The following is a 22,077-nucleotide window of genomic DNA, read 5'->3' on the forward strand; positions in this document are numbered from 1 at the left end:
ATCAAAAGCCACTATGCCAGAGGGAAGGCTCATGGAAAATTCATGTGTCCATTTCACCTTGATCACACACATCATAGTTCTAAATAATTAAACTTAGAAAGAATTTGTGCAGACAGTTTTGTAATTAAGAACCTTGCTAAAGGCAGGCTCTTTCCTAGGAGTGAATTTACAAGCAATTGAAGTAACTAACATTCATTTTCCAATATGAGGCAAAATCTAAATTTGTCATGACAATCATATCCATGCTAAAGTATATATATATATATATATATATATATATATATATATATATATAGAGAGAGAGAGAGAGAGAGAGAGAGAGAGAATGAGTTTAGTCATTGCACCCTGGTTACTGTTGTTTATAAATGACAGGGCTAGAATTTCTTTTATTTATTTTTGTGTGTATGTGTAGGGCCAGAATTTCTTTTATGTGTGTGTGTGTGTGTGTGTGTGTGTGTGTGTGTTCATGTTTATATGAAGAGGGGGGTAGAGGTAGATACTGAGTGTCTTTCTCAAGTGCTCTCCACCTTGTTAATTTTGAGACAGTGTCTCTCACTGAACCTGCTACTCATCTGTTCAGCTCACCAGCAAGATCCAAGGATCCTCCCGTATCCACTGTCTCGGCTCTAGGAATAAAGGCCTGTTCCTCCAGGTGGAGTTTTGCCATAAGGGCACCGGGGGATTGAACCCAGGTCCTTGTGCTTGCTCAGTAAGCACTTTACCCACTGGGCCATTTCCCTAGCCCCACAGCCAGGATTTAGGTCTGGTTAATTCAATGAAGAGCCCCCACTGTTAAGCATGTCTTCACCTTGCATGGTCACATGGGATACAGTAGAGTTGTACCTCAAACGAGGGCACACTCTGCAGTTTGCTCCAGCCTCCACTGTTCCCTTTCATTTTAATGCTTTTGGTGTTCTTTTAGCCTGATATGCCTGGCCTTAGTATTCTCTAAAATCCCCATGATAAATTCTGTAGGGGAGGTGACATGGCTTCTTTCTAGGTCCCAGATGGTAGAAAGGTTTCATCTCACAGGCTCATGGCTGGTAATGTTGACGATTGTCAAATCTGTGACTATATACTTCACAGGCAGATGCTTTATATCCATTCAACTAGTGATATAGACCATCTATATGGTACCGGGGAGGCATGCTGTGTGTAAAGTTTGTCTCTGTGGACAATGTTCTAGGCTAATTTAGAATGGAGGAAAGGGTTAGGTTGTTTGTGAATTACTTTATCTCATTTTCTGAGCTTTCATATGTCCTGAGAAGGTGAGATCTCTGATTGTCTTGATTTTGATTATTGAGGAGAATAACATATCCTAGGGATTGAGGCATTCTATCTTACATAGGAGCAAACTCACTTCAACAAAGAAATTGCAGGGAACAATAAACATTTAACCTATTATGTTGGCTATTACTATCATCATCATCATCATCATCATTGTCATCATCATCATCATCATCATCATTTTGTCAAGTTGACACAAGGTAGGTCATCTGGGAAAAGGAACCTCAATTGAGGAACCAACTTCATCATCAGAATGGCCTGTGGGGCTTTCTTTTGCTGTGGGAGGGTCCAGGTTACTGTGGGTGTTGCCACCCCTGGGCCTGTGGCCCTGAGTTGTATCAGAAAGCAGGCTGAGCAAGCCACGGGGAGTAAGCCATTAAATAACACTTCTCCATAGTCTTTGGTTCAGTCCCTGTCCTGACTTCCCTCAATGGACTATGTAGGTTGACTAATTCCCTTTCTACCCAAGTTGCTTTTGGTTGGAACATTTTAATCACAGCAGTAAAAACCTAACTGGGACACCCATTGGCCTGAGGTCTTACTGAGTGGACTGCAGTATCTGTGGCAGAGCTCTATTTGGGGGGTGGGGTGGGGAGGGAGTGGGGCCTTGGGTGCGCTGTGGAAATGAACCCTGCCCCCGGAGATAGCATTCCCTCAGAGTCCTAGAGTCAGGTTAGCAAATATTTACCATGGAGAACTGGGTCAACATTTGGCTGAGGGGATATCGTTTCTACCATTGCAGTTGGCACCTAGCTTTCTCTAGTATTGGCGGTGATTCAGGACAAACTTTTTAAGGATAGTGAAGTTTGTCCTTTAAGTATGTCTCACATCATTTCTGTCATCACAGCATAAGAGCAGCAGAGATGGCAGCAAATTCAGGGCTAGATGATGTCCTTTTGCACTGCAGACAATCAAATATCTGACAAGAATTGATTTTAGCACCTGGGGGTTTATTCTGGACCACGGTTTGAGGAGATAAATTCTGTTAGGGCTCAGAAGGCATGGCAGCAGGAATGGGAAGCCACTGGTCATTTTGAATCCAGAGTCAAGAAGCAGAGAGGGGTGATCAGGAAATGGGAACTGGCCTATATTTTGTTTTGGTTTTCTTCTTAGACATTGATTGTTTACTGGTGTGCCGGTGTGTTTGTCTGTCTGTGTAAGTAAGTCCACAGCATACAGGTGCTATGGAGGTCACAAGAGGCTATCAGATGCCCTGGAGCTGGGGTTACAGGTGGTGATGAGCCTCCCAAGGTGCGTGCTGGGACCTGAACCCTGGGTCCTCTGCAAGATCAGCAAATGCACTTGCCCATTGAGCCATTTTTCCAGGTCATGAAAATCTCAAAGTCTGGCCTAGTAGCCCATTTACCCCAGAGAGGCTCCACCTTCGAAAGGTCCCATAGCCTTCCAGATCAGTGCACTATCTGTGAGATCAGATGGTCAGTAACATGACCCTCCAGGGTAAAGTTCCTATGAGCACCACAGTAAATTATGCCAATTTTGTGCCTTGGCAGACATGGTTTTCCAATGCCCCGCTTGGGGATGGGGACCATGAAAGTAACATCATTTCTGGGATGTAGCAACACCCTTCTGAGCCTCAATTTCCCTATTGAAAATATAAGAACCCTTGCCTGGTTTAGAAGTGGGTACCATGACAGTAAATTCATCTTTGAGATATATTAACACCTGTCTAAGCTCCAGTTTCCTTACAGGAAACACAAGAATAACAACAACAACTATTTCATGGTGTGGTTGTGAGGATAAACCGAGACGTTTATCTGCTATAAAGTAACTTCCTAGCAATTAAACCACCATGATGTCCATTTTCATTATTTTATTGACATCTTTGCCTCTCTCTATTCACCACAAGATCCAGGTCTAATGGCTAACCAGCAGTTTTGCAGTTGCACATGAAATGTAGAAACCAACTGACAGGTAGGTAAGTGCAGAGAAAGAAGATTCTCGAATAGGCCACAATACGGAGAGAAATGTGTTCTTCCCGTTGAGTGGTTAAAACAATCCAGTGTTACTATGTCACTCCTAAAAAAGCAGTATCTACGTTTAGTGTCCTCATAAGATGCTAGGATTCAAGTGCAGACAGAATCCAAGTATGTACACACTTGCATGACATAGCTCACTTCCCCCCTCCTAACCCTCCACCTAAGCCTCTCCTGAATAGGAGGGAGACAAGCTTCGTGGATTCCTGTGTCCAGTGGGTGATCCTCTCCACTGGTTGCCACAGGTTACATTGCAGTGCTGGGAGATTATTTAAAAAAATGGCCACCCCTTATGGATGGAGATATAGTTCCCTGCCATGCAAGCATTGAGGATCTTTATTTGATCTCCAGCACCTATGTAACAGATATGGATGGATGGTGGCCTCCTACACTTGTCACTGGGGACATGAGGACAGGCGGGTCTCTGGGGATCACTGGCCAGCTTGCCTACCAACTGTATAAGATCTGAATCCTAGGGAAGAGCCTCTGCCTCAAGAAACAAGGCGTGATATGGGACATTGACCTCGAGCCTCCACACAGATATGTACATGCATTCTCGTGCACTTGGAAACACACACACACACACACACACACACACACACATACACACACATACACACACACACGAAGTTCTCAAAGAATTAAAAAGTGCTCTTTGCCTAAATGGATAGGAGACTGTCTACAAGGATGTCAGACAAATTCATCACTCCTGGAAGACTTCGAGAGACACTCATCTTCTGCATCGATGTGCCCAGCATCCCATTTTCGTGCACATGTTGATTAGCCATCCCTCCGCCCTGTTTCCCTGTATTCCATGCTGCTGAAGACAGAGGAGGTCTGCAGAGGAGGCAGGCAGCAGGCACTTTCAGAGACTCACAAAACCTATATGCTGCCCTAGCTCTGGTTGGAGAGTTAAGGAGGGGTTGCAGTGGGGACAGAGGGGGAGTACAGAGCCTCCCGACTGAGAAGAGACTAATGAGCTTAGTCCCTCCTGGTGGCATCTCTGTGGCTGTGCAGATGATTGGAAGTCCAGCTGGATATTTGAGAGAGAAAGCCATTCAGCGGGCTGGCACCCCTTGCTCTTCTTCTCCCCGGGAACAAGGATACTGCACAGACAAGCCGGCTCTTTGAACCCCAACTCCAAAGCACCTACTGAGAGTACTGAGCACTCTCCTGAAATCCTACCCCTTTTTATTCCCACAGGTGCTTAGTTGGCTTGTGTTAAGTAACCTGCTCCAGTTCCCAGGTCCGCACTTCTTGCTTCACAGCAGCGGGTTGCCCTTGTTGGCAAAAGATGTCTGCATAGGACTGCCTTGGGAGAGTATTACAGCTTTATTGCATGCTCTCCCGCCGATGAACCTCTCCGTGGAGAAACCAGGGTGGGCCTGATGACTCTGAGCTGTTCTGACATGACTGAGTGTGGACTGTGCCCAGCTGGGACTGGCTGGAGCTGGGCTCCCTTTACTGGTAACAAGAGACATTAGTGAGCAAGGCTGTCCATACTGGAAATGAATACTTGAACTTATGTTGGTGCAGGCTCTTAAAGGAGGTTTTGAGCTCCCATCAGGTGGCTTCTCACACTAAGTTGCCTTACATGTTGCTTTTTCGATTCTGTTAAGATTCCCCAGCCGGGCAGTGGTGGCACACGCCTCTAATCCCAGCACTTGGGAGGCAGAGGCAGGCAGATTTTCGAGGCCAGCCTGGTCTACAGAGTGAGTTCCAGGACAGCCAGGGCTATAAAGAGAAACCCTGTCTCGAAAAAAACAAAAAAACAAACAAAAAAAAAAAAAAAAAAACAAAAAACAAAAAAAACCAAACCAAAAAAAAAAAAAAAAAAAAAAAAAAAGATTCCCCTAGTCCCCAAATCTATCCCCTACAGAGCGACTACAGGGGGACTTTCTGATTATACTGTTTTACTTTGGGGACTTCATTCAGAGATCTGCCCAGGGGACCCAACTCTAAATGTGTCTTTGGGATGATGCGGTTTGGTACATGCAGTGTTTGGCGGAATCCCTAGGATGCCCTGATTTGTTAAAGGATAAGAGGTAACCTAAATACGGATAATCAGAACACACCCCAGGGCTTTATAAAGAAATGTTCTGGAAGGCACTCTTCTTCCTGTTGACTGTGAGCTTGCTTAGAGGTACCGAGGAGAGTGGGCAGCTTTTGAAAGAATAGAAGTCAGAGCCTGAGAAATGGCTCAGACGCTAAAGGCTCTTGTCACTAAACTTGGCAACCAGAGTTGATTCCTGGGACCCAAAATGTGGAAGGAGAAAACAGACTCCCTCAAATTGCCTCTGACCTCCCTGCCCACATGTTATGAAAGAGGCACACCTCTATACTATGAAAACTGTACAAACAGGAGAGTAGAACAGAAGGAAGAAAAATGAGACAGGGGGAGGATGCAAGAGAGGAAGGGAGGCAGGGAGACTCCATATCTGGTAATAAATCGCTACACTCACACTAGAATCCACTTCAGTAGCCCAAACTCTGACCCTTTCTATCATCTATAACAGTAGTTCTCAATCCATGGGTTGTGACCCCTTTGGGGGTTTATATATCAGACATTCTGCATATCAGATATTTATATTACTATTCATAACAGTAGCAATATTGCAGTTATGGAGTAGCAACAAAAATAATTTTATGGTTGGAGGTCAACACAACATGAGGCACTGTATTGAAAGGTTATTAGGAAGACTGAGAACTGGTGGTCTATGACATTGTTTGTTTGTGTGTGTTGTGATGTGGTGTGTGTGTCAGAGAGAGAGAGAGAGAAGAAGAAGAAGAAGAAGAAGAAGAAGGAGGAGGAGGAGGAGAAGGAGAAGAAGAAGAAGAAGAAGAAGAAGAAGAAGAAGAAGAAGAAGAAGAAGAAGAAGAAGAAGAAGAAGAAGAAGAAGGAAGAAGAAAGAAGAAAGAAGAAAGAAGAAAGAAGAAAGAAGAAGTTGTTAACATGGGTGGTATTTCCCATGGTTTCCAATCTCTCTGAGGGTAAAGTTGGATGTTATTGCTAGTATCAGAGATACTTCTAGGAAATCTGTGCTTTCTAAAACAATAAACCCCAGGCATCCTTGAAGGCCATGTCCAGATAGATAATGAGGTGATAATGGGAGCCCTGTGTAATTTACAAAGCATTAGGAATCAATTTGTCTGTGGATTTCCCACTAGAAGGCTCTGATGTGCTTAGGGGAGACACCGGAGCTTATTGGGTCTCTGTCTGAGACTGGAAGGAAACAAATGAAGATAAAGTGTCTGAGGCATCGAAGGGAGAAGGCATGTCAACCCCAAAGTTTTCCCAGAGCCTGAACAGGTGGGTTGATGCCCCTCTAAGGAACCCCAAAGGACACCAAAGCACCATGTGTTCCAGGTGACTGTCACTATCTGTGATGTAGAGAGTGGCCCAGTAGCAGCTGGAGAGGTTAGGGAGACTGGAGCACTGCATTTTGGGTCCAAGGCTGTTGATGGATATAAAACAGAACACAGAATTCGCCATTTTTTTCTTGTGTCCTCTGCATCTCTGTGAGTGACTCAGGAGTCACTCCCAACCACATGGGGATGATAGAAGCATCTTTTTCCCCTAGGTTCATCCCTGATTCTCAAGGCTGTGTCTCACCTGCTTGGAAAGGGTAATCTGTCTGTCTCTGAGTCAATGACCAGGCCAGCAGGACCCAGGGCTGACTGGCCATCTCGACTCTCTGGTGATTGTTGCAAGCTGCAGAGGCCCAGTGTGCCCTGAGCATCTTAATGCCATGTCCTCTCTTTGGAATACCCTTTGGTACCGTGTCTGTTTGGCAGACCGATTAATATTGACTGTGAGGTTGGTGAGATGCAGGTAAAGATGCTAGTCCCCGAGCCTGATGACCTGATTCTTTCTTAGTAACTCAAATGGTAGAAGGCAAGAACTCCTGCAAGTTGGCCACTGACCTACACACAACACACACACACACACACACACACACACACACACACACACACACACACTGTTTGTTTTCCAGCCTGGGATAATTACAGTGAAAAGACCGACTTTGGATGTGTGCAGAACTACTCCATGATGTTGAGTCCCGACACTCATCTTGCTGCTTCCTGACTGTGCATGCAATATGACCAGCCGTCTGTCACTCCTGTCATCAGGATTTCTCCACCATTGTAGACTGTGCTTTTATGTTGTGAGTCATAGTAAGCCCTTCCTTCCTTCCTTCCTTCCTTCCTTCCTTCCTTCCTTCCTTCCTTCCTTCCTTCCTTCCTTCCTTATGTCTCTTTGGAAAGGCATTTTGCCACAGTTCCTAACATAGCATCCTTTCTGTCTTAGTTTAAGTCCCTCCCTTGAGGACTGCTCTGTGACTGCATTAACTGTCTCTTGTTTGTTATTACAGATCATCAAACTGGAGGATGCTCTAACTTAGAATTCGTTGACTATGTGACAGTGGGGAAGCAATGCATACATGATAGAAATATTATTGTAAATGTTAATTTTGATTTTTTTTTCTTGGGCTGGTAGTATGTGACATGGTACTCTGTGGATACTGTGTAGCTTCCTGATCAGCTATCACAGGGTATATATAACTCCATTCCCACAGGGCACTGTTTAGTTGGTACATTTATTTTATAAGGTAGCCAATATTCCATGAAATATTGAATATTTTCACAAGATAGAGCTTGTGTTTCAATGTTATTCCCAACTACGGATTGATGTGATACTCCAATAGACAGGGCAGGGTACGCTGTTCAGGTTAATGGTATTAAGTATGTTTAACTCAAGATGTTCTTGACTTAATGATGGTGAGACAGATAAAATGAAGCCACTTCCCCAGGGATTCTTATTCAAGAGTAGTGTTTTGTTGAACATTGTCAAAGCACTGGTAATACCAGTGATAGGTCCTCGTGGTCAGAACCTTTTTCATGCTTATCTTTTCCTTTAAATAATCTAATTTACTTATTTCTTTTTATATAATTTATTTAAATATAATATTTATTTATGTATATCAATTTATATGTGTAAATGTATGAATTAATATATTACATAATATATAATATGTAAATCTATAAATATTTATTTAAATATATTTTTATATACTCATATTTCCTTTAAATAAGCTAATAATAAGATGTTAGAGGCTGTGGTGATTTGGCTCCCTGACTGACAGCTGTCAGACCCCCTTCCTGGTGCCCTGGATAGCTTGCTTCAGCAGAGAACTGTCAACTGAGTAGCTTAAAGGCCAGCTTTCCTTACAGCCAGGCTGCTTTGGACACTTCAAGATGTCTTAAGGAAGCTACATAGCAACCACAGCTGCTGGTTGCCAAGGCACAACTCCAGCTCCAGGGGGCGCTGTTGCCGGCACAGCTGTTTAGGCAGCTTGAGCCAAAGCTTCAGTCCCAAGCTTTGGTTAAGCTCAGTAGTCATTCCCTCCACCAACCGGAGGAGCATCAGAGGGAGTACTCTCTGTGGTACCCAGCAGGAGGCCTGTGGATGGCACATACCTCAGATTCTTTTTGTTTCTATAAATAGGTTGGGCTCACTCTTCAGCTGGGAGCTCCTGTTCCTGTGATGCTCCTGGTGCTGCAACTGTTAGGTTCAATCAAAGGCTTTTCTTAAGTGGTACTTTCTTGCCTATTTGCCTATTGTTAGCAGAGCTGAGTAAGCCAGTCACACAAAGTGTGGATGGTGGAGAGGTAATAGGAGGGAAGAGGTGGTGATCGCAGTGGTAGTGGCAGTGGCAGTGACATCAGCATCAGCATCAGCATCAGCATCAGCAACAGCAACAGCAACAGCAACAGCAACAGCATCAACAAGAAGAGGTGACTTCAGAGTTCCAGAGGGTCTGGGGTCTAAATGGTGGGAAGCAGAGGTAGTGGAGGCCCCATGGAATGTCAGAAATAGAGAGGAGGTGAAGCGGCGAGAGCCAAGGGTGATGGAAGGCTGTGAAGATGAGAAACAGCAGGCTCTGCTTGCCATACAGTTTCCAGAGAACTGGCGAGCCTTAGGGGCCAGGGGTCTCAGACACCCCAGGTCCAAGAATCACAGCATTACCTCTGCAGGAGCTGACAACATTAGGGATTCAGGAGTAGTGACATGAGCAGGTAGCATCTGCTGCTGCTGCTGCTGCTGCTGCTGCTGCTGCTGCTGCTGCTGCTGCTGCAAGCTGAGGGTTATACCAGCTACCAAACACCGGTGGTTAAATAAAGCCCAGAGTAATAAGCCTCCTGGTTGAGTCCTGACAGTTTGACTCTCTGGCTTCTGAAGCCTGGAGCAGCAGGTCTGTGGCTCTCAAGGCCTGGAACTGTGAGCCTCTGGGTCTGCCTTGGGCATTCAAGAGTCTAGGACAGCCAGCACTGACCCCCCTCTGACCCACTCATGATTTTGTGCTGAGAGCATTTTCCCAGCCGGCTGCTTGGAAGCAATGGGTTGTCAGGAGGTATCTCCGGCACCACTGTGTGTCATTCACCTACTGGCCTTGCAAGGATGTGTGGGCCATCATTCGTGATGTGTCAGGTCGTGTACGGGATGGGATCATAAACAAAGGAACAGAATGAACTGGAACATCTTCCCCTCGTGGAGGTGATATTCCGATGAGGGAAGTCAAACAATAAACACAGTGGTATATACACTTACATGAATAACTAAACATGACATGTAGTTTATAGATGCCCATCTCATTCTGTATTTATATATGAATAAACATGTAAGCAGGCGGAAAAGGCAGTGCTGGGTATCCGTGATGACTTCCCAAATGCTGGGCAGCAAAGGACTCTGTGGGAGGCTAAGTCAGGGCTCAGACCACATAGTCGGCTAGGGAAGAGTTAGATAGAGAGGTAGCTAAAGGGGTTCTTGGCCACAAGCAAACCACAGAGACTCCGGGTGGCTGGAACGATGGATGGCAAGGGTGCATAGCCAGACTGAGGCTGTGAGGTGTGTAGCCTGGGTTGTCTAGGCTAGAGGGAAGCTATTGAATGGGTTTTGGTACTTCAGCGATACTGTTGGGTTGTCTCTGACCATCCTATCTGCTGGATAGAAATAGAGGTGGTGAAGGGATGTGGGCATAGGAGAGTATAGGGCCGAGAGGAGAAAGTCATTCCTTGATCTAGAATCCCCAGACCAGAGTGGGACCCGTCCCAGAGAAGAGCTGTTGACTCTGAATGTGTGGAAAGGAATCCCCAGGAAGGTTTGTAGAAGACTGGATGCTAGAGCCAGAAAGAGAGAAATCAACGATGAGTCAGACATTGGCCAGAGACGCTGGAGGATTGGCTGTGTGTTGAAAAGAAGATTCAGGAAGAAGTAGGTTGGAGTGGCTGGCATGTGATGTAAAGTACCACACCGCTGTGTGATTCTCCTGCCGATCTATCTTTTCTCAGCTCTGGGTAAGTGTGCCTCCTGGTGGTCCTGGCATCCTGAGCAGAAACTAGCCCTGAGCAAAGATTCTATTTGTGTTTATTGATTGCTTCCCAAGTTGCTAGAGATGTTCGTTCGTTCATTCGTTCGCTGGAGGTTCCCTTCTGAGCAGGTAGGCTACATCGACCCCTGTCCAGAAGCCCTGGGGTGTTATGTGCTATTCTTTCTGGATTCAGTAAGAAGGAAGACCCAGGAAGGTCTAGAAACCCCCCTCACCATCCTTGTTCCCCTGAGGATGCGATGAGGCATCTGTCACCACAGCTCTGACCATGGAGTGGGTCATGGCAGCTATAAAAATCCACTCCATTCTGCTGTCTGGAACCTTGCTGAGAGATTCCTGGCACAGCCAGACTGGAGTCCTTGCCCTCAGGCTTCTCCCAGCATGCTTTTTTGCCTTGGATCACTTTGGCTTTCAATTTAAAAAAGAGAAAGAAGAGCTCGGGGAGGAAGAACGGAGTCAGGGAATGGAACAAAGGGATGGGGCATAGTGTGTGATGTCCCTCGCTCTTGTACAATTGTGTGGGAGGGCCAGGGGTTGGGAATCAACTCCTCTCTCTGCTGGCTGGTTTTGTAAATCAAAGTTGGTTGTAATCATAAACTTTATGCCTTTATTGATTTCACACAAGCCATCTGGCTGTGAATGCATCATGAAGCATGGCTGCGTGTATACCAGTCCAGGTCCTGGCTCTCCTTTCTATACCTTCACAGCCCAAGTGGGTGGAAAGAAACCTCTGTTATCAGTCTTGCGTGGGGAGGGTGTATATGGTCCCCATATCACTCTTCCACCTCCCAGGGTCTAGGGGGAATAAAAACCATGTTGGTGACTTAGGCACAGAAGAAATGTCTCGCAGCCCAGGCATGGGTTATAGCAGTGTGTATCCTATTTGGCGTTGGGATAGGAGACACTCCTGATTTAGATTACAGGAAAACCAGAATGGGAGGAACCCTGCAGACCCCACAGATCCCTGCTGGGGGATAAACGCCCATGCCCAGATAACTATGGGCTTCCAAATGGGTGAGGAACCGTTCACTTGCCTTAACCACGTCTTCGTCGGATGACCTGCACTCCACTGAGTCCGACAGACCTTGTACGGTGCCATCTTCCTCCACAGAGATCACCTTCACAGGGACAGCCACTGTCTTTCCAGTGAGGATGGCTGTGTTCAGGATCTCTGCCTCCTGGAAGAACAAACATATGTCCATTAGCTAATCCCCAAGTCACCTGTCACCTGAACGTGAGGATGTCTCTTCCTGCCTGCCTTGCAAAAGGCCTGGTCTTTCACCTGGTCACAGGAAGCCAAATGTTGGTAACAGCCAGCTGCCAAGAGGCCATTTCTACCAACACCTGGATTTTGGAGGGAGGATGTAATGGGGGCAGTGATGGAGTGAATTCATAGCACTGTGTTTGGCAAACACATAGGAATCTAACTATGTACCCAGCACCCTCGTAAGAGCCCTGTGAGTGATGACCCTGCAACCTCCACATCACCAGATGAGACAGGCAACATTCCTGTTCCTTAGGTAGCACAGGGAGGTTTTCTGATTCACCCAAGGTCACAAAGCTAGGGGGAAATGAAGGTGAGACTCAAATAGGGAATTTCAGCTTCTGAATCTTTGCATTAGTGACCTAAATAGTTCTAACCTTATATACAATGCTTCCAACTTGTAAGATCAGCGATGCCAGAGACAAGATGGGAATGGCCTTGCCTGCTTCTCTCTACTCTCCTTTCACTTCCTTGCAACTTTCCAGGCTTTCTGTGGGTTCTAGCCTCCGACTGCTATTGCGGCTGAAATCACACACACACAGCCACTCCAGTGCAGCACATGCATGCATAAAACCAACCCACTCACTTCTACACACTCACAAAACCACACATTTTTGCCATGAAACTTTTCCTTTAGGGATAGGACAAGAGATTTGTCCTTAGGTCATCATGTGCCCTAGCTGCAGAGTGTGGTGAAGTTGGGCTAGAATTGGGCTGAAAACCAGACTTGCTATTCCCTAATCGTGATGGAAGATACTATACAGGTTTCGCAGCTTCAGGGATGAACCTGACAGGGTAGAGGGGAATGAATAAAAGGTAAATACACAGAGAGACACAGGGTAAAGTTGGTATCAGGGGGAAGCCACAGCCCCTTGTTTATTATAGTCAGGGTTCCTATTTCTGCACAAACATCATGACCAAAAAGCAAGTTGGGGAGGAAATGATTCATTCATCTTGCATGTCCACATTGCTGTTCATCACCAAAGGAAGTCAGGACTAGAACTCAAGCAGGTCAGGAAGCAAGAGCTGATACACAGGCCATAGAGGGATGTTACTTACTGGCTTGCTACCCCTGGCTTGCTTAGCTTGCTTTCTTATAGAACCCAAGACTAACCAGCCCATGGATGGCCCCACCCACAATGAATGGGCTAGGCCCTCCTCCCTTGATCACGAATTGAGAAAAGGCCTTGCAGCTGGATCTCATGCTGGATCTCATAGAGGCATTTCCTCAAGGGAGGCTCCTTTCTCTGTGATAACTCCAGCTTGTGTTCAAGCTGACACACAAAACCAGTCAGTACAATTTATAATATATATGTTTATATAAAGTGAGATTATTGCATACTGGTAAACAAGGGGCAAGGTTGTTATAGACAGGTGAATCAGAGGAGGAGGCAGGTTTAGTGACCTCATTCCTCTAGAGGAGGAATCTTCAGGACATTGCTATGGTGGGGAAGCACACACTGCGCACACTGCAGACACTGTCAACATCTGCATGGGGATCAGAAGGGATTTGCAGTTCCCTTGAGCCTCATCCCTGGATGGCTTTGCCATTTTCTCAGGAGTCTGAGGCTCTCAGGTCCTTGACACAGCCCCTCCTGTCCATGTCAAGAGCACACATTTGCTCAGGATGTTGCTTGCTTCCTTCACATGACACCCACCTGGCTGGAAGCTGCGTGACCCCTGAGGTGAATCAATATAAGGCAATGTAGGGTCCACCCAGATTTCCCCAGCGATATATACTCTTGGTATTTAGATGCCATGCCAGGAGGAACTCTACATTCTGTACAGCCAGGGCCTCCAAGCCCTAGCTTGGAGCACCTGTTGTGGGAAATATTTAAAACGATGAACGATTCCTGTGGACCTGCCCCTGCCCCAGCTGCCTGGCTGGCCATGTACTGGCGGGCAATGGCCGACCTGTTTTTATGGCTAGGAGACTCTGACTCAGAACTCCACAATCTCTCCACCCAGCTCGATAGGTTCCCACTGGCGGGTTGCTACCACGCCAATCCCGTGCTTCAAATCCCCCACGGCCTTTGTGGTACATCTCAGGCAAACTCATGAAACAGTGGTAAATCAGTCTCTTGGCATAACAACTAAAACCTAATTTTGTAAGCCTTATTAAAGTTTGATTCCTTCAATGCTGAATCCTCGTGGATCCACCACGATACCAGGAAATTCTAGCAGCTATATCTTCCCCTTCTGCTGTCCCTTCTCTGACAGTGTCACCATGAGGCCTTCCAGCAGCAAGCCCCATTGCATTCTGGGAAGTCAGTGCCTGCCTGGCCCTTCTTGATAGAGGGACAGGAGACAGTTGGATGTGTGCTGGGTCCGCTGGGTATCACTTGACTCAGCTGCCATTTTACCTTGACTTGCAGCCACTGGATCGGGGTGTCCCCGCTCTAAATGTAAGCTCTGGGGGCATTGGGGGTGCTGAGGCACCTTCCTTTGGAACCGAGCTTATACATAGGCTTGTGAATCTAATATTTGTGTGGAATCTGAACTGTAACCAGCTCACCAGAAGACAGAGGGGAGGATATCCCAAAGCAACATCACCACCTCCCTTATGGCAACCCTGCTTCTTACATAAGACGCACTTCTTCCCTACCTCACGGAGCCTCACAGCATGCCAGCTCCTTTGGCTGAGCCTTAGCCTCAGCTGACATACACCATTTTCATCCTAAAAGACAAGACTCCACTTTGGAATATTCCTGAACTCAAAGCCAATGCACAGTCCCTCCTCCCACGCCATTAAACACTCTTAACATTTTTATTATGTATATTTGTGTGTGCGCACGAGGGCAGTTGCATGTGTGTATGTGTGTGTGTGACTATGTGAGGAGTGGGCACATATGCCATGTATACATGTGGAGGTCAGACGACAACTTTTAAGAATCTGTTCTCTACTTCTCCTATGTGGAATCCAGGAATCAAACTCAAATTGTCAGGCTTGGCCATAGGCCCTTTCTCTGCACTGAGCCACTTGCTAGCTCCATTCTGTAGAGGGAGCTTCCTTTGCGGTTATGTACATTATTACCAGCTGTGAGAAATGATAGCTGTCTCCCTGACTCCACATTGTTGGCAAAATGATGATCAGGGCTGTCGTCAACCTCCTTACCCTTGGTGAAGGAGGCATCTGTTTGCAGTGGGTAACAGTCAACACAGAGAGATGCAGAACTGTTCAGAGTGCTGGGGATGGGAGACTGTGAGTGCTCAGCCCTAAACGGGACATCAATATCGATCCCCTATGAGGCTCCAGGAATACTGGGGAGAGAAGAAGAAAGAATACAAGAGCTAGAGGATGCAGAGAAGAGCTGTGGAGTTCTGTCCTCAGGCCAAGACATGGCCAATGAACACATCAACTTCCTCCCAGGAGCTACGTACGGTTGCCTGCACAAGATCAAGCCAGATGACATTTCAGCATAAACAGGGAAGGGGACCATGAGGTCCCATTCCTAGCTGAGGAATTATTGGTAGTTGATGAGTCCCAGGGGAAGAGAGAACCATTTTTTCATCAGGAGTATGGCCACCGGTACAGCATCCCATATTCATGAACACAAATAGCCTTCATTGGACACAGAGGGTTATTTTGAAAAGGTGGGTGGGTGGGTACCTACTGGGGGAGGAGACGAATTGGGGTGGGGCTGGGTATGATCAAGCTACATTTTATACATATATGAAATTATCAAAGGGTTTATCGTGGCAAATGTACAAGGTTGAAGAATAAGGTTCTAGACAACCTCCCAGGATCCCCCGCACAGCTGTGTGGAAAGGAACCTCCTCCTGTCGTCGGGAGGAAGGAGAACAAGTAATCAGGTTTTTCTTGTTCTACTGGAGCGTGATTTGGAAGTGACTTGTTACTGCCACATAAGCTGGTCTGTTCTGACTGATGCAATATTTAACCTCAGAATTTGCCCCATGCAGTGGTTGATGAACCTGTCCCAGGTTCCTGGGCACTGTCCCAGGTACTAAGTCATTTTGGTGACCCAGCATTCCCTGCGGGATGTTCTTCCCGGGTGTGGTTGATTTCTTAAAGCTCTCCATTTCCCGTCAAAGCTCGATAATCTCACAAGCTCGGTGATCACTCACCACCCTGTCCTTGCCTTTTGTTTGCTTTCTGAAGCTCTTACCACCCTGGACTCACACACCACCAATAAATAAATAAATAAATAAATAAAACAAAACAAAAACCCAGCAAACACTGTCAGGGTGATGAGTTGGGAGCTTTTCATGGATACCACATTAAACGCAAGAGAGTTATTAGATGACCAGAGAGATAGAGTGGATCTAATTAGCAATAAGACTGCAGGGCCATAAATAAGCCCCGTGCCTCTTCTCGCCAGCGGGGAGCATCACTCAGTCTGATGCCCCGGGACACATACAGATTTACAAACCACTCTCTGTTCCATCGAGTGCATGGGTGCCCGGGTTTAGTGGCAGTAGCCTCATGCAGAGAATCCCGCGCTTTAGCAGTCACCCCGGAATAAGACCATTGCGCCACTTAATGGGGAGCAATGGTAATCTGAAAAGCAAAGCAGCTTGCCACTTAGGCTGGCTTCTCTGTGTCACCAAGGCACACCTGGCTGTATTCGCTCCCCCTTTTATTAATGTGAATTTAACTGTTTTTATCAAAGCCGTACACGCCCACTGTTAAAAATATCACACCTACTCAATACTTCATGAAAAGATGTTCTACGTGCACTCCCTTCCCCACGCCCATTTCTGTGCCTTCAATAGCAACTCTCCTGCCCATGTTATGAACATTCTTCTATGTGTTGAAGAATGTGCACTATATAACCTGGTTTCAATGGAATGGCTTTTAGATCCTGTCCACCATTCTAGTTTCATTGTTGTTGCCGTAATAAAATGCTCTGTGAAAAGAAACCTAGGGGTGGAAGTGTTCATTTTTAGCTCACAATTTCTGGTCATAGTCCATCATAGTGGCAGGCTCTTAAGAGAGATGGTTACATCATATCCACAGTCAAGAACAGGGAGAGAATGTGTACACACACACACACACACACACACACACACACACACACACACACACACATGCTTAGTGAGTGCTCAGACCCAGACCCAGTCCCAGACGTAGGGAGTAGTACTGCCCACAGTGGGCTGGGTCTTCTCACCTTAATTAACTCAATTAGGAAAAAAAAAACAGTCCTGCCCAGACATACATACAGAGCAACCTCATCTAGATAGTCTTTTATTCAGACTCTTATGTGACTGGGGGTTGTGTCGAGTTGCTGTTTGGAATTAATCGTCACAAGTACCAAATGGTGATATGGTACTTGAGATGTCTCTACTGCGTTTGGTTCTTTCTCCTTAGTCACCTTACCTATTCTTGGTTGGGCCTCTTTAATGGATAAACCTCGTATCTCAAGGAAACTGTTTTAATTAGGCATTGAGAAGATCAGAAAGAGAGAAGCCTACACATTTCAACTTGGAGATGGTTATGCCCTGGATGCCCGTGGTTGGTGAGAATGTTCTAGATGCTTGAAACTTGCCAATGGAGTCAGGCTTAAAGCCCTAATTCTGATAACAATATCAAACAAACTATGTGAGCTGTCGGCTCTAGTAGCTACTCTGATGATGGCAATCACTTCAGAATGTAACCAAAACACCCTCCTGCTCACTGTAGCGCACTTCCTTGTCAATTAAAACCTAGTAAAAGCTAAGGGGAAAATGAGGTGATGTTACTGATTCCTGAATAGCTCTTTGGCATTGCTACAGGGAGGTTGAGTCTAGCTTTCCTCCCTCAATGCCACCTGGCTACAGGGACACATGGCTGGAGTCTAGGAAGCTGGGTGACTCCTGAGGTGAGCTAATACAGGTCAATATGGGTTCCATCTGGCTTTTTCCCCAGGGATACTTCCTATTGGGACTTAGCTGCTAGGGCCAGGGGAAATCCTGAGTCACATGCAGAGGGATCTGCATGGCAGACTCAGCAGAAGCCACCAGATATGAGACCCATGAGGTCTCTGTAAGAAGTCTGAGCTGACACCTCGATGTACCAGACAAGGGGCCCTGGGCAGGAGCCACCTAGCCATATCTAGGGCAGAAATGAAGATGGGTGACTGGTGTGTTTGGTGGGCTTGTTTGATGGCTCTCAAGGCCCCGTTCACCTTGAGAGATAAGAGCGCTTGGCCAACCTTCTGCCTGTCACATGCTGACTCCACAGCTTGTAGGAGCCACATTTCCTGCTCCTGCTAACTCTGTGACTTTGCCAAACTTTTGGCAGCTTTGTGTCTCTGTTTCCGCATCTGTAGCATAAAGCTTGTAAACACCTCCAGTCCCCTGGTCAAACTGAGGATTCTGTATGTGAAGGTTCTTAGGATGTGATGACTGGTGATACCTCAAAGCGTGCTGGTCTTTATTGCTTTCGACTGTTCTACTGGACTTCTAGGCTTTCAGCCATACCTGCCCTCTGGGAGCAGGGATGGAGAAAGAAACCCCCAGCTTGTAGTTTTATGATTAAAGCACTAGTCAAGTAACCTTGGCTGAGGTAACGTGAGCTCTTGAGAGCTAAGTGTCCTCATTCCAAAAGTCAAGGATGGTCCAGTATAGTCTGTTCACGTGTCTGTGCAGTGTCCAGGTTCCTATTTTGCTCTTTCCTGAATGAATGCCTTTTGTAAGTCACCGAATCTCTGCATCTTGCTCACATCAGCCTGGGAATCGGGCTTCCAGACAGCATCCATTGGAACAGGGTGAATTAATGAGCTCAGCTCTTAAGAGTGATTGATGTTATTAACTTTTCAATAAGGTTAGGTATTATTAACTGTATCATAATGTATGCAATGACTTACAGGGATCCAGTATGTTCTTGGCGAAAGGAAAAGGCTAGAGAGACGAAGTAGGGAAAGAAAACCACAGAGGAGGAGGGAGAGGGAGCGATGGACTAGAGGAAGATAAAAATCTATCACAACATCCAGGGGGACTCATGCCCAGTCAGGAGTTAGAGCAGGCTAGGAATGGGAGCTTCCGGCCCTCTTGTTGGCTTTCAGCATCCACAGCCACTGCTCAGACAGATGCCAAGTTTAAGAAAAAAAAAAAAAAAAAAAGGATGCAGTTCTCTCGAGCACACAGTCCCCATGCCATGGACTAGTTACTCACCTAGGGACAGATCGAGTCTCATCAGCAGTGAACAGCTGGAGGCTTTGAGCCCTGTGGGCTGCATGGCATGGGTACCCTGGGGTTTGTGAGTTAGCTTAGCTGTGTATTACTGTGGCATCATGTACTCAAGTTGGAGACTGAACCCAGGCTCCCCAGCCATGCATGGGTACTTAAAGTGCTGCTTCAGTGTCCCAAACGTTAGGAGTCCACAGTGAAGATGGCTGAATGAAACAAAGATATCACCTCCTGGCCTCTTTTATGTCCATCAAAACCACAAAAGGTTTTTTGGGTTTTTTTTTTGTTTTGTTTTTTTGTTTTTTTTTTCCCCCCCAGGAGGGTATAGATGTATAACTGGCTCAACTGCTTCCACTCCTGGCCTCTTTATGGAGTTCCCAGAGCCTCAAGCATGGTCCCAGCCTAGTCCCATCTCAAGGGACTAGAATTCTCTTACACAGTTTGCCCGCAGCAGTGGCTGAGCCTGAGGACCAACTGCGCCCGGGGAATGGAGGTGACCATGTCACTTGGTAAGGAGACTCTCACACCCAATTCAAAGGGGACAGTTGTAGCTCCAGTCAATTGTGGCCTTTTCGACATGCGGACAGTTTGCCCATGTCTGGATTTCCGCAGAGGAGCTGAGAGCTAATGGCTTTGTATGAAATCCTGACTTTGCTTAGTAGCCTACCTCCTACGAAAACGGGAAGAAAACACACGTACAGAGGGAGACTCACAGGTGACACCAGGAGACTCTCCCTGGTAGACTGTGTTCCTGTTTGACAAAGACAGAGGTGCTCAGAACTCTTGCCTAGCTGTCTAGCCTCAGCAGACAGGAGGTGGACAGGTCCCTCTGGACTCTCTGGGTCTCCCAGCATCCTCTGCTCTCAGGGACTCCTGCTGCCTTTATTCCAGCCTGCCTGGCCAGTCTCCCAAACACCACCACAGCAAAGTCTTGGTTTTGCATAACTAATTTCAAATCTTACTTAGCATCTAGTTTTGGAATTAAGCAGAGGAGTGACAGCTGTTTAATTAACTCCTTAAGCTGATTAGACAGTCCTACTGAAGTCCCTCAAGAAGGAATTTCTGGCTTAGGGGAGAACCCAGGGGCACTATGTCACTGCCGTGGGCTGAGTTTACAGAGCTTGCTAAACTGCTAGCTCATGCACTTCTGGGGTCCTCGAGGGTGTGGTCAAGCATGTTTTTTTTTTAATTTTTAATTTTATTTATTATTATTATTATTATTATTATTATTATTATTATTTTTACTGTATTAGCTGCTATAGGAGAAGCAAAATGAAGGTAATAAAAAGAACCTTGGCTCTGCCAAGAAAGCTCATTCTGAATAAAGCTATGGTACCAAATGGGGTCTCCCTCTTCCCCCACCCCACCCCCTCGCTCGTTAGTTTGTGATTTGAACCTGTGTGCTTGCTTGTATTACTCAGGATTAGCCTCTTCCCACACAATGGGCAAATGGGCATTCGTGTTCCCTTCCACAGGCAAGACAAAATCAAGTTAACGAGCTTAAGCTTTTAAGCCAATTTCATCCTCAAGATTACAGTGGTATAAAGAGGAATCAGCAAGGAACCCGGAAGCCCTGTGTTCCTCTGACTGTATGAGTGAGGCTAAAGCTGGTTAGGTTTCCCTGGACACTCCATAAATGACAGATTCCTTCTTTCTTAATTTTTAGTAGGTACCACAGAGTCCATAGCCCCAGAACAGGGTGGGAAGGAATGAACAGGATATCAAAAAAAACAAACAAACAATCGAAACACAAACCCCAAACCAGAAACACAGCACCCTGGCACGTTGGTCCAAGCTTGTAATCCCAGCGCTTGGGAGGTAGAGGTAGGAGAATCGGGAGCTCAGGGCTACCTTTGGCTACGGAAGGATTCAAGGTCAACCTGGGCTACATGAGATCATGTCTTCAAAATAAACCCAAAACCCAACCCAGTGTCCAACAAGCAGATAGAAAAAGCATTGTCCATCCGCCCAGGGGCTCTTAGGGGGTCGACATGAATTTGATTTTCCGAGCTGTGCTTCCCCAAGGTGTTTTTCTGGCTTCCGATATGATACCCCTGAATTTGGGGTTCTGCCAATTTTAGCGCCACAATGAACTATGGGGACAGTTATCAGGGGCAGAATCTGCATTTCATAGAGTTCACTCATTTCAAATGAATAGTTTCTTGGCTTTTAACCTATCCACAGATCTGTGCAACATTGCCACAAATTTAAAATTATTTTTACCCAACCCCAAAGAAACTATGTGTCTTTTTGTTATCCTCACATATCCCCACCCCCCCAGCCTCAAACCTCACCTAATTCCCAGTCATGGATTTCTCCTTTTAGACTATGTCCCATGAACTGAATCATACCGTGGGTGGTCCTGCGTGTCTGGCTGGATCCATGTAGCCGGATGCCAGCAGGTTCCTCCCCACTATGTCATGGATATATTTCTTGCTCATCTTGACTTCGTTGAGTTTTGAAACATAGAGCAGACTGACTGCTGACTAGCAAACTTAAGAGGTTTACCCCACCCCCGCCCCCCAAATGCTGGCAAACTCAGTTTATGAAGAACAAATATTCTGTTGACTGAATACAGCCCCTAGACATGTTTCCTTGACCCTTCAGACTGAATTCCTTTTCAATGGACCACTCTCTTAGTTTGCTTTCTGTTGCTATGATAGAACATCATGACCAAAAGCAACTTGGGTGAACGTGGAGACAGCCATGCTGATGTGCTGGGGTTTAGAAAGCCAGGCTTTGACTCAGGTGGGGAAGCAGCTGCTCTCCATGAGCCCCATCCTTTTTCACATGGGGAGAATTCATGATTTTCCTGGATGTCTTGAGTCTGGCATCCTGTTTTAGAAGCTTCTAGAATGGTGCCACATGAGGAAGGTACCAGGAAACAAACCGTACCCAAACCCAACACAGCGAAAGCTGAAGTCAGTAAGAAACACGGAAGATAAGAGAATAAGATCTCGGCTTACTTTATCTCTTTCTGTTTAAAACATTTTTCATTCGTGTGTGTGTGTATGTG

The 22,077-nt window shown here is 46.2% G+C and overlaps 1 protein-coding gene across 3 annotated transcripts in view; it reads right to left on the reverse strand.

The window, feature by feature from the left end:
- The window catches only part of Tmem132d (transmembrane protein 132D), a 634,730-nt gene that overhangs the window by 70,637 nt on the left and 542,016 nt on the right, over nucleotides 1-22,077 (reverse strand). For all 3 annotated transcript variants that reach the window (XM_021222597.2, XM_029533772.1, XM_029533771.1), the window contains exon 5: nucleotides 11,704-11,847. In XM_021222597.2, coding sequence (XP_021078256.1) covers nucleotides 11,704-11,847 — 144 coding nt within the window. The remainder of the gene's footprint in view (nucleotides 1-11,703; nucleotides 11,848-22,077) is intronic.

Source organism: Mus pahari, chromosome 23 (assembly GCF_900095145.1).
Source record: "Mus pahari chromosome 23, PAHARI_EIJ_v1.1, whole genome shotgun sequence".
Classification (NCBI taxonomy): Eukaryota; Metazoa; Chordata; class Mammalia; order Rodentia; family Muridae; genus Mus; species Mus pahari.